This window comes from Condylostylus longicornis, unplaced genomic scaffold, assembly GCF_029603195.1.
Source record: "Condylostylus longicornis isolate FDR11 unplaced genomic scaffold, ASM2960319v2 ptg000040l, whole genome shotgun sequence".
Lineage (NCBI taxonomy): Eukaryota > Metazoa > Arthropoda > Insecta > Diptera > Dolichopodidae > Condylostylus > Condylostylus longicornis.
Window position 1 is genome coordinate 5,266,737 of NW_026578009.1, and position 13,867 is coordinate 5,280,603.

At 24.5% G+C, this 13,867-nt stretch overlaps 1 protein-coding gene across 1 annotated transcript in view; it reads right to left on the reverse strand.

Moving 5' to 3' along the window:
• Nucleotides 1-13,867, reverse strand: part of LOC129609542 (GATA-binding factor C) — a 212,315-nt gene that overhangs the window by 101,496 nt on the left and 96,952 nt on the right. Inside the window, exon 3 of the mRNA XM_055521515.1 lies at nt 8,138-8,684. Coding sequence (XP_055377490.1) covers nt 8,138-8,684 — 547 coding nt within the window. The remainder of the gene's footprint in view (nt 1-8,137; nt 8,685-13,867) is intronic.

The following is a 13,867-nucleotide window of genomic DNA, read 5'->3' on the forward strand; positions in this document are numbered from 1 at the left end:
AATTTTAATTATGATGGTAGTGACACAAAATATAAAACAAAAGCTTTACAATTTAAAAATGCATTTGATATTGTTTTAATACTTTTTGTATAGTAGAAACCAAATTAAGGTTCCCGGCTGTTACAAATTTTCATATTTTTGTATATTTAAATTTGTACAAAATCATATTAATTAATTTAGTATTCATTCAGAACTAAAGTAATAAAAATAATAATAATATAAATATTACAAATAGGTAACATCTGTTTTAAAATTATAATCGCCGAATATAATTGACAACGACAATCGAGAAAACCGATCTCAATAAATAAAGTTTCATATTTTACTCTAAATGTAGTTCTTTCTTCATTTAATAGCATTTTTCAACATTTTTACAAATATAATGTAAATTTCTTGTTATCACATTTTGAATACTTCTCAGCCAATTAAATTTATTTTCTAAAAAATCACTATTAAGTATCTTTTAACAATTTCCCTAATAATTTCATTCATATTAAATGATTTGCATAGCCTTAGGAAAAATTTTAAATAAAGTGATCAAATATAACTTTTCATTTCATATAGAGATGAATGACTTTAAATATCGCACGTAAGATTGTACACACACATACATACATACATGCATATATAAGTGCATATTATTTAATATGCAAAAATTAAACATGCGTACCTACATATGTATTTGTCTATATACGGTTCAATCACATCAGTTTTGGAAAAATATTTTGAAAAAAAACCAATATAAAATTAAAACAAAAATCAAGCAACAAAATGAAAAAAAAAAACGAAATGGGAGGTCAATATAACAATCTTACGAGTCTCATATTCATTGAATTCTCATTTGTATGAGTACTAAACCTCTATTTATTGTATAGCTTCACTTAAATTATAATAAAAATATAAAGAGAAACAAAAAAAAAAAGAAACAAATAAATTCAATGCATGCCTAAGTATACAAATAGTAGCACTTCAGTTTCGCATTCTACACCAAAAAAAAGAAAAATAAAGTCCTTTTCTTACACAAAAGGTCCTTACAAAGCCGTTCTTTTTCATATATACTTATATAGAAAATATTTTTGTATTAAAGTAACAAAAGAATCAGAAATAAAGTTCATGTTTTTGTTTTTAGGATGTTAAGCACGTTTGTACGTAGATTCATCATTTAATTTTGTTGCCACTCTCATTCATTTTTTCTTTGTTTTTGCTTTTCTTGCTGTATAGAGTGCAAGAATATTTTCACATACAAACCATCATGTCAATTTGTACTTGTACTATCTATGGGTCTAAAAGTTCGTGATGTTTTTTTAAGAGAGTTTATCAAAATGTAAAAATAAAAAAATAATTCTATTCAAACCAAAAATGTTTGTCGTATAATGGTATGCAATTTTGTTCTCATAAGTATGATTTTCCCTTCAAAATTAATACCGAAACCTTAAAATAAATATAATTTTGTACACAAGCTGTACGCGTTAAAATTAAAAATGTACAAAGTTTTTTTTTATAGCAAAATAACAGTTTTGCTCCCTGTAAGTGCGGCAATGTTATTTTATAATGGCTTTTAACCAATGTTTACAATGCATTAACAAAAAAAATGAGAAAAAAAAATGTTGCAAATATTGAAAACCTTGCAATTGTTTTCACATTATTTAAAGAATTTATGCTTAACATGGCGCTATATCGATTATATATATACATATAGAGGGACCCTTTTAATAAGAAAAACAAAAGTGCAGTATTAGGTTACAAATTCGTGTCTGAGAATTGAAATATTGAAAAAAAAAAATATTGTATTTTTTTTAATAAACATTGAATGAATGAAATTAGAATTATTTTTAGCTAGCAGCTAGATTTTGGTCTTAGGTCTTCAAGCCTTTCCATATTAAATATACAGAAAATATTTTGAATAAAAAAGTTTTCTTTTCACCATTTTCTGTTTTGTTTTTCAATTTTTATTCCATTTCGTTGTTTTTAACAATTTTATATTGGTTATAGTCTTAAAAAGGATCAAGGGACGCAATTGAATTTCTTTTGTTCAATATTATTTATGCTTACATATATATTGTTGTTTGGTTTTCTGTTTTTCTTTTCTCTTCTTTAGTGATTTTTGTTAAAGATTAATTCAATAAAAGTGAAAAGATTAAAGATTAATGAGAAATCATGAATGAGTGATGATAAAATACTTAATGATGGCACATTGCTTCTTATAATTTATGTATATACATACTTACATCTAGAAATACATGTTTGCATATTATAATATGTGTGTTATACTATGAAAAAAAAACAAAAAATAGTATGATTATGCTAATGTTGATTAAATATATTAAGATTAAAAATGCAAGATAAAATTATCACTTTGAAGCTAAATACCACCGTCATAGAAAATTTAGCGCTCTATACAATAGCGAAAAAAAAAATGGGGAACAAAAAAAAAACTTGTTTACACGTATATCACGTACAAACATGCACTTTTATAAAAAAAAAATTAAAAAAAAAAGTATGTACACTTCTTGTCTCTTTTATGAAATTCTAAACTTGAAATGTGTTAGTTTTTAATAATGAAGTCGTAAATTTCTACGAATAAATTGGAATTTAATTAAGAATGAATATTATAAGTTTAAAAATTAAATATGTATGTATGTATGTACCCATCATGTTATATTATGTGAGGTTCTAGCAATAATAAATTGCTTTAAGAATTTAAGTAATACGAAATGACAAAAGTAATATAAAATTCGAATTGTTATGCGAATATAGAAAGATTCGAGCTATGCACACAATCTTAGAAAAAACAAAAAAAAAATATGCAAGAAAATATATGTATGTATATATATGTATGTGATTTTAACCGGATGCAATTATGTTCATATTTTTAAAATAACTTATATTTCATAAAATAATATAAGAAAATTTTTTATTTGAATGCTTAATTATGCAGCGAATTTCAAAAAATAAAATATTAGAAATTATAGTTAAAATGTTCAAGAGCTGGGATTTTAATATAGCAGATAAGAATTATTGCTCGTCTTATTTAAAATTTATTATAAAATCCTTATTATTTTATAGGGAATTGTTGCATTCTAAAAAACTTATTAGTTACTTTCACAATATTCAATTATTATTTTTTCGTATCTACAATTTTTCTAAATATTTAAAGATTCGTAAGTCATATACAATGTGGATTTTAAATCAAAATTTTGTGATTGTTTTTGTTTGTGCAAAATTTCATAATACTAAATTTTCTATTGTTTCTTAGGTATAGAACCAAATATCTATTGAAGCTATTTTGCTAATACACAAACCACAACTTCAATAATATACGCAATTCAATTGAATTTCTAGTATAATGCTATAATAAATCACTTGCGGAAAGTAAAAACATTAAGTAATTTATAAATTATTTTGATTTAACAGCCACATTGTATATGATTGTACGAATCTTCAAATATTTAGATCTTAATTTAGATTACAAAAATCTTCAAATATCTTCAATTATTACAGTTTATGCCGAATATTGTGAAAGTAAATCATAAGTTTTCTAGATATTTAGTAAATTTAATCCATTTAGTTTTTAAGTTACATAGCTGAGACAGATGGACATGACTAAATCGATTCAGATTTCGACGCCGATCAAAAGAACATAATCTTGTCATTATTTCAGATAGCGTCAATATTTCAGATTGTTATTTCTCAGCGTTACAAACGAATCGATAAGGTAATAATATCATTCGAACAAATCTTCGTATGTGTATGAAAATCGTTTTCTCATTCAATTAAATGCAAAACTATTTCATATTTATTGCATACTTTCAGGACAATAACAAAAGATAAATTTTTGTTCAAAAAAAATTAATTTCCCGACAAGTTATATTTTTGTGCATAAAATATCAGATTTCTTTTCAGAATGAATAGAAGTTTTGTAAAAGTACGAACTAATAAGTACATATTTTCCTAATTTTATTGGCCATACGCTAAAATCTAATAAAATTTCTTTGCCATTTTTAAAAACTTCCAAAACACCATCATTTCAGGAAATTTTATTTCTATGTGGAAGTGGAAACAATATACATAAGTTGACAACGACAACATAGTAAGTTGACAACATACAAATTTTGACACCAAAATTTGTATGTTATCAACTTGTTACCGAATTTGGTTTACCGGATCTTATAATCCAACTTTTGAATATCTCGTAAGCTATAAAAGGTTAAGTTTACATTTTCTAATATTAGACCGGTACCATCCAACTTCAATTAATTTAACAATTATATTATTTCTTTTTTTCCAATTCCATTATAATTTACGAGAAAAATTTAAAATCAGAACCGTTTCGACTCACCCTTTCATTAAATATTTCTCATTTGAGATAATAAAAAAATAGAGTATGGAGAAAATGAAATTTTGTTTTCTTTTTTCATGATTTGTTAAAAACATTAAAAAAAAAAATTTTAGACACGAAATCTGTACATAAAACTTTCTTAGCTATTGTCTTTTAGTTCGTGTAATTATGACAAGTGATGACATTTAATTAATTCTTTTAAAATATTATAATAAAATACTTTGAAAGCAAAGGTAAAGTAAAAATGGTATGTACGGAACAAAAAAAAAACTGTGTATGTATTTTTTTTCTCTTTTCTTATTTTCTAATTACATGGCTAACACAAGCAGCCTGTATAGAATTGATTAATTTGTCAAAGATTTCTTTGTCAAAATCATTCCCCATTGTATATACATTCATACATATATATAATATGTACCCATAGTTATTTATACAAAAGTGTTGTATGGTAAGATGGTACACATGCTATGTCGTGTTTTCTGACTGAAGGTAACAATAAGATTTGAAAAAAATTGACATTAACATTAAAATCTCAAGCTACTAAAAAACAACAACAACAAATAAAAAAAGAAAAGCACATGTATAGATAATTTAATCATTCCAGCACGCTTGTGAGCGTTATTCTTCATAAATTATATAAAAATTCATGATAAATTAAAAAAAAAAGAAAAAACGTCATTATAATAAAATGTCTCCACAATTTTTGTATCTTTATTTTTTATTTCTTTTTGTTTTTATTTAAAAATTAGAGAAATTCTTGGAAGCTATTCAAAATGAAAGTAAGGAATTTTTTGGGTCTACAAAAAAAAAAATAAAAAATTAACAAAGAAATCACAAAAATAAGAGAATTTAGTTCTGAAGTACTTCAGTTTTAATCTACTACATTTTACTCTATTGTAAAATTCATTCAAGTTTTAGAAAAATTCTTTAAAATCTATAATAATTTAATGAAGAAATCGAATACACGCTTATTAAGGTAGAATTGCCACCATTTATTCGGTCTACCTTTGAACTTTTCTCTATTATTTCAATTGGCTTTGAAATGCATATGGCAATAAATGGCAACACTTTGAAATTTTGCAATTAATTTCAAAATTATTACCGAATCATCCACGTCATTGTCAAACCAGAAATAAATTCGTTTTCTTTTTAAATTTACTAATACAACAACACTTTATGTCAATGTAGTTTTGAATATGTGACAAGCTTGTCGTGACACAACTATAATATTACAATTGCAGTTAGACTGAATTGCAATTTAATTACATTGCGATACAAAATTAAAAAATTTTGTTGCGGACATTTGACTAAATAAATAAAAATTTTCAAGATTTCCAAGTGTTTCTTCGTATGTACGATGTAATAAGTATGAAATGAGAGATCACAGATTTAAATTTTAAAAATTCGAATCTTTTTCATTCGATATAACACGGCAACACTGTCTAAGGTGGTTTGCTTTACCACAATACAATATCTATGTATTATTGTCTTTCGTATATTATTTCATGTGTATGATTTTTTTAGTATTTGGTACTTTTATTCTGTATTTTGTTAAATTAATAAGAAGAATAACTATTAAAATTAACAATAAACACGTATTTGACCTTTTTTTTTTGAGGTTTTTTTTTTTGTTTTCCAATCTGTATCTATTTACAGAGTTTTTTTTTTTATAACATTTTTTAGAAAATAAATTATTTTTTATTTATTGTTGTTGTTTTTTCACTATTATTTTATTTTTTTTATCAATAAATAAGTGAAGAATGTGAAAAATAAATCGAAGAAGATGTTAAAAAATGAAATAAAATTAAGAAGAATGGGAATTATGGTCCTATTATGGAAAGTAGAAAACCATCATCAAATAATGCCACATAACTTATGGTATATGTGTACATATAAGAACTTATAACTTAAGAAAATTAAATAAATAAATAATGAATAAAATTAGAAATTAATTGCACTTTTTTAATAAGAAAAACAAAAACAAAATGTCAAAAAATTATGGAAAAAATTTTACGACAAAAATGTGTGTAGTACACAGAATGAAGTGTTTCAAGCAACAGGAGTTTGACACAGATATCAATAGGTATTTTCGATATTTCTTGAAATTATATTCAAATAAGTTCTGTCGATAAAGTAGACAGTGTTTTGTTTCTTTAAATAATTGCTTTGTTATATATGCAATTCGTCCTCAACTTTTAACATTTTCTTAATATGAATGAATAGCTTTTCAAGCAGCCACCATAAAGCTCATACAATCTCAACAACAATGAAAGTAGTGTGCTATATTAACGTATGCGTTTGTGACAAATTTTAGTACTCTAATCTCCATAGTATATGAGATATGATCAAATAACTTTCAAAATTGTATGGTACCTGCTCGAATTACTGCCCCGATTACATCAAATTTAAATAGTGTAGTGGCATATATTATAACTAAACAGTTTTGAAAATTTAGGACAGTAAACTGTTGAGTTACGCACAGACGACCGTGAATCCGATACTCAGGAACACTATATCATTGATATCATATATCTCAAACACTTATTTCTTAGCATTCTTAGTGTTCATTATTAATTTTAAAAGGAAATTTACATGTTTTGCTTTTACATAGTATACACTTGTAAATAAGTACCATAAGCAATATTTGGGGGAAAAAAATAATATTTTTTTTTACCGTTTACGTACAATCGAAAGTAAATAATTCATATTGTTTGTTGAATGTTTATTTTATCTCCGTGAGGGCGAATAATGTCAAATTGTTTGCAAAATTAATACAAAAAAATTTGATATTAACATACATACTGGCTCTTTAAGTGTTTGCAGCAACAAATTTCAAAAAATATCTAAATCGGAATAACTACAGAGGTCGTCATATACAATGCCATTTTCGAACGATTGTCAAATTTATTGAAAGAAGTTGCTTTATAACAGTTTTATTGAACGTATATTGACATCTATATAAGTTAATAATAAAATATTAATGTTATAAATAGATTTAATAATGGAAATGATTTGGAACTATAAAGTAAAATAGCAAAATATTCGTTGCCTCTACATATTTCTGTCCGTTCTACATATTTAGTGTTATAAACGTTTTACTTTAGTTCTGGTATATTAAGAAATTTATAATAATGTTCTAGATATATTGAAAATCGAATTAAAATTTAAAAAAATTACAAATTTTTAGCATTATTTATAGTCAGCGGCGGATTTACCATATAAGCAAAGTATGCATTTGCAATAGGCGCCAGAAAACAGGGGCGCCATTAAAAATTTTGAAAAATAAGATATACAAATATTTCAAAGGAAAAATTTGGAAGTTTAATTTCACGCTTTTAATTCTATAATTTATCAAGCATTCAGCATTGTACGAAAGTTATACGAAAGTGCTTTATTATGCGGAATCTTATTATAACGGAAGTGGAGGGCGGGAGGTGCCCTTTTTGGAAACAGCTTAGGGCGCCAAACAAGTTAGAACCGGGTCTGTTTATAGTAAATCCATTTGATTTCTTCTTATACACCACGTAAATTAAACTGCTAACAGTGAAAATTAAAGGTTTAAAATGTTAAGAATCAATTAATTTTTAACAACTTCAAAGCTATATATATATATATATATATACAAGAAAACTAAAAATTAAAAATAAAAAATTTAAATTGAAATAAAATTTTAAATAAAAAATAAATAAATTATATTAAAAAAAAAAAAATATTTTGTTTTGTACTTAATTAAAAAAATTAAATTAAAAAAATTTTTTTTTAATAATTAACCCACACCACTAATGTCTTTTGTCTTACCAGCACTTGTACGAGGTTTTGTTCTTTGTGATTTTATATTTTGGCTACCAACATTACTTCTAGATGATTGAAATATTGATCCATTCGATTGATGATGATGATGATGATGATGGTGATATGCAGCTGCATATGGACTATCATAACCAGTTGAATACATTGCATTTTGTACAGCAGTTGTATCAAACATACTACTACTGGTACCATTTAATGTTGAATTTAATTGATTATTATGATTTGTTGTATTATGATTATTATTACTATTATTATTATTATTACTATTATTGTTGTTGTTATTACTATTGTTTGTATTTAAATTGTTTGTTGTTGTACCTTCACGTTGTTTTGGAGCTGTTGATTGATTATTTCCATTGTTACCACTAGATGTAGCACTACCTAACGGATTTGTTACACCACCAGGGACTACACCGCCTCCGCTACCTCCACCACCACTTTGTATTGATGGTTTTATATCAAGTGCACAGCCTGTATCTGCTCCAACTGAGGTAGTTGATTGCTGAGCTTGATGCATAAATGCATTAACTGCAGCCTGCAAAAAAAAAGTACATTTTAAAAATGAATTTCATTTAAAAATATCTTGTTTTGTACAAACACTAAATATACATAGTTAAGGGCTGTAATAGAGAAAAGAAAACACTATGGCTATGAATTTATCATTTTCTGAATTAGTTTTCCCTATCTTTGTAAATTATAGCTTAAAAAAGCACTAATTCAAAATAATGAAAGTTTTAAAATGGTTAAAAATACTCGTACTAATATTTTAAGTATACCTACTAAGAAATCTTAAACACCCTATTGATATTTATTTTACAGAACAAAAATTGTATTACTTTAACAATAAATTAAATTTTTAATACAGACGGAAGGATAGGAGTCTATCATAAAGGGCACATTGAGTTTTTCTGTTTCAGTATTTTGTTTCTATTTTGGTAAAGGGCCTATTTCAATTTTAATGATCAAAAATTTATCTAAAATTTTCATGACCCTTGAGTGGACTCACGAAAAATTTATTGTTTCAAAATCAAAAATATTTATGATTAAAGTTCATTGGTAAATTTACGAATATCTTGAAATGATCAAGCAATAAAAATTAAACTACAAAATTCATATTGTCGAATTTGAAATGAGAAACTCTTCACATACGAAAACTTCACAACTGTGGCGCATATACGAAATCAAAAATAATGACAACTTCATATAATTTCAGTCTCTTGGAACATTTTCATGTTAAATTTTTTACAACACAAGATCAATTATAAATAATAAGTATAATTTAATTTTACAGGACATTAAAAAAAAAAAGTTTACTTGCAATGAAAAATTTCATTCCTCGCCTTAAATCAGAAATTTTATGTTTCTATTTTACTTTGAAGGGAATTTTTCTACATACTACAAATCAGATACATTCATACCATTGTGTACGTATGTAAATGCATTGTGTTTGCATGTACTCTCAAATTATTATTTCTATACGGGACATAAAATTTATATAGAGTTAATTATTAACAATCTCTTATATTCACATACTAAACATATTGAAATTCCCAAACACTTAAAACTCATATTTTCTACTTTAATTATACCCGGTATACAAATAAAAAATCGTAATAATTTTCGTTTATTAGCAAAAAAAAAAAAAGAAAATTATATAAAAATTGTAAAAACAAAAGAAAATCATGAAAATTTGATACGGTGACAAACAAATTTTCTCAGTGTTGTGCAAAATATTCTTTTATACAAGTATAGTAATGAAAATATATGTATATAGATTTATACATCATCATTTATAAATAGAGAAAGAAAGAGACATAAAAAAGCAAATAAAAATTTAAATGTGTCTACGCCTGTTTGCCCGCCTTTTGTTGTTGTGCATTTGCTTTAGTATATATTGGACATTTTAAATGTTAAAACTGTACTACATTTGTACAATAATATGTTCCCAGCTTATTATACACTTGTATAACTTTAATATAATTGATTGTTATTAAAATTAAAATCATATATACAATTGTAATCCAAGTACACGCATACATACTTTTTGAAAATAAACAAAAGTATTGTAAAATTAAAAAGCAAACTGGCATTATAAATGTCATTATATACAAGGTGTATAGGTCTTTGGTAGATATTAGTTGTACAGAACTTGAATTCGGAAACCAAAATATTTCAGAAAAAAAAACTAGGCGCTAAGAAGTATGATGCAATATAAAAAATTTAAATTGTTATTTTGAGTATTGCTGTATGGGCGCAAACTTTTCTAACTTCCGAAGATCTAAAAACTTTCATAGATTTTTTATAAATACAAGGAATACAATTTAAAATTTTGACTTTTATATACCATTATTATTATTAAATTATTGCTGTTTTATTTTAACAGTATAACAGTATAAGATATTCAATACATTATAAATGTAAGAAAAATGTAAATACTGTGAGAGTCAGAAAATTTAGAATATTTTCGGTAAATTCAAAATATTTCAGTTTAACAATCCGTAAATCAGAGATCTGAGATCTGAAACACTCTGTATAAAATGTATAATAAAAATTTATATTGTGATTTCCGTCCAATTCGCTAGAGAATTGATGTAAATAGAATCCATTGCACATAAGCACACATATAAAAATCTATTGAATGAAAAATCTATTCAATTCATTTAGTAAAATTTTCAACTACACAACATGATAGCGTTTGTACTTTACTTATGTTTTCATTTTAGAATAAAAAATTAAAACAATAAAATGTAAAAATCTTAATAATAAAAAAAAAAATAAAACGTAAATTTGTATTATGCCTGTAAGCGTTTTTTTTTCTCTATTTATTTTGTTGCATTACATTGCATGTTCGTCGCATAGAAAAATTCTAACCACATTGTCTTTTGTTATTATAACAAACCCTATTATACTTGCTTGTATATATATATATATATATATTTAAAATAAAATGAACCTATTATATTATACATGTGTTATACATGGGCATTAACAATCTAATGTATGTGAAATAAATATATATATAAACACACATGTACACATTCGAGTACTTATTAAAAAATAAATTGCAAATAAAAATGACATATTCAACGTTATGGTATATACCATTTTCGAAATGCTCAAAATGAATGCATTCGCACAATATAAACACAAAAATAAATATATTAAATAAAAATAGTACAAATAGTAATTACATTGAAGTCTAATGGATGAATGAATTGTTTGTAATCGTATTGTCGGTATAAATTTACGATCTCATGTTTATTTCTGAATGTATTGAGAGCAAGTCATATAAAAATTTTGCGCACATTTAAAAGTAGAAAGAGAGTTAAATTTTTTTACGATCGCCATTTTCTCGTGATAATTATTATATATTGCATCGGGAAAACGAAAACATTGTGAATATAAAAAATTAAAAAGAAAAATATACTATAAAAATTTTCATGTTTGTTAATATTAATAAAAAAATTTATGATATTGCATTAAATATTTTATTAAAATCTTGTTTTTAATTACTCGTTAATATTACCGTCGCATAAATGAGCAAATAAAATCTTTTAAATCAAATATTTAATTATATAGACCCTTTCGAAATTTTGATTTGGTATTTTTCTGGTTTTAAGTTTGCTAATGGCATTTTGGAAAAAAATAAAACAAGAAGAATTGTTGAAGTTCATTGTGATGTTGTGGAATTAAGTTAAATGCAAGAGGAAATTAATTGAAAGGATTTTGTTGATAGCCTTCGATAAATTTGAGAGGAAATTTAATTCCACCATAATTTCAATAATTTGTGGGATATTTAAGATTTTTATAATGTTGCCATTATTGTTTTTTTTCAAGATTTTTTCTAAGAAAGACAGGAAAGGTATTTGCAGCAATAAATTTTTTTGGTGAGAAAATCTTTAAAATTCTAATTTTAAAAATTTTGTTAAACAGTTTTTTAATAGTAACTTTTAAGAATCATTTCAGTTTACGGGACCGAAAAAGTTGTATTAGAACAAATACTATCAACTATCATTCAAATTAATATTGCACGATCGAGCAAAAACAATTATCATTTAGCCGTACAAAAATTCAGCTATCAGATTGCCTAATAAAATCGCCATCATTTGATGAAGACGGAAAAGGAAAGAAAATGCGAGAAAATTAGTAAGGGTCAGAGCTTATAGAGACACAAAAAAAAAAAAGATTTTTGATTAAGTTCCGTAAAACTTAAAACAAAAAACAAATAATAAAAACTTTCTTTTTGTTTTTACAGTTTCATTTACAATAATCCACAGTTAATTCAAATTCCTAGAAAGTATAGATTTCAAAGCAATCCTTTCCAATATACGAAGATAATATTAACCAAAATTAAAATTAGCATTAGTCATGGGCTCCATTCTTGTCCGTTCTTTCATGAATTTCTCTAATATAAACTAATTGCTAAATTATTACTTTTTATTTAAAACAGATAATTAAATTAATTGTCAATGAATTGAAATTCATGTGACCATATAATCATGAATTGTTGTCATGCCTTAACAATAGCAAATAAATTATTTTTCACAACATTTTTTCACTATTTTTTCACATACATATGTGTGGTATTAATTGTACTCCTATCCTTGTTCCGAGGCGTAGGTATCGTATATGATATTTATAAATTATTAATAATATTATAAATAATTACAATAAATTTTTATAATATTTAAATAATACCACTGATACTCAATATACATAAATTTCAATTTGAATGTTAACATATTATTCAACTCCGTATTTTAATAATATATTTTCATGTATGTATGTATGTATACACATGTATTATTATATGTAAAACAATTTATTATTTTTGTTGTTTAATATTTTTGAAGGTTATTTTCATTAAAGCCGGCAACAAATTTTAAAAGTAATAAATTTTCAAAAAAAACTCATTGCAATTATTTTTATTCAAAACAAAGAAATAATGCAATTTTTGTTTTTTCATTTCTGTGCTGTTTTAGTTGATATTTTGTTATACTGTATACACTCGCTTTAATAATAGTTTACATAAAGGTTAATTCTAAAATATATATGTATGTACATAGTGATTTTTAAAATAAATAAACAAGAAATCGAAAGAACCTAGTAATTTACTATGATTTGCATGCATGCAACAATTGAAAATTTTGTTGTCTTATTATTTTACTTATTATACAAGTACATAAAATGTTTGTGTATTTATGGGGAATTTATTTATAATATACTCATATCTATATTTAGTTGCAATTTAAATTGTTGATTTATGAAAAAAATAATTATTAAAATAAAATTTTTACTAAAATGTTTACTCTTGAGAATGTCTTTTAAAAAAATATTAAATTTAATAATCAAACCAATAATTTGTAAAATATCACTTTTCTTTACAACAAGTGTCAATTAAATTAACAATTTCAAACAATTGTTCAAAACTAGCACATTATTTTGAAAAAGAGAAAAGTTATTGCATACTTTCCGGGGGAAAACAAAATTAGAATACAGCGTTAACAGAGTTAGAAAAAAATGATATTTTTGGGATATTGAGGAGTCATAACTTCTATAGAGAGTCATGTTGGTTAAAAATTTTCTTTTAGAAAAATACACTTATCTCAAAGGATCTTGGCGGCTGAACGTTTTTTAAAAATAAATTTTGAATTTGTTAATGTCAATGTGATTATTTATTTAAAAAAAATCTCCATTCTATTTCCGGAATTCATTATA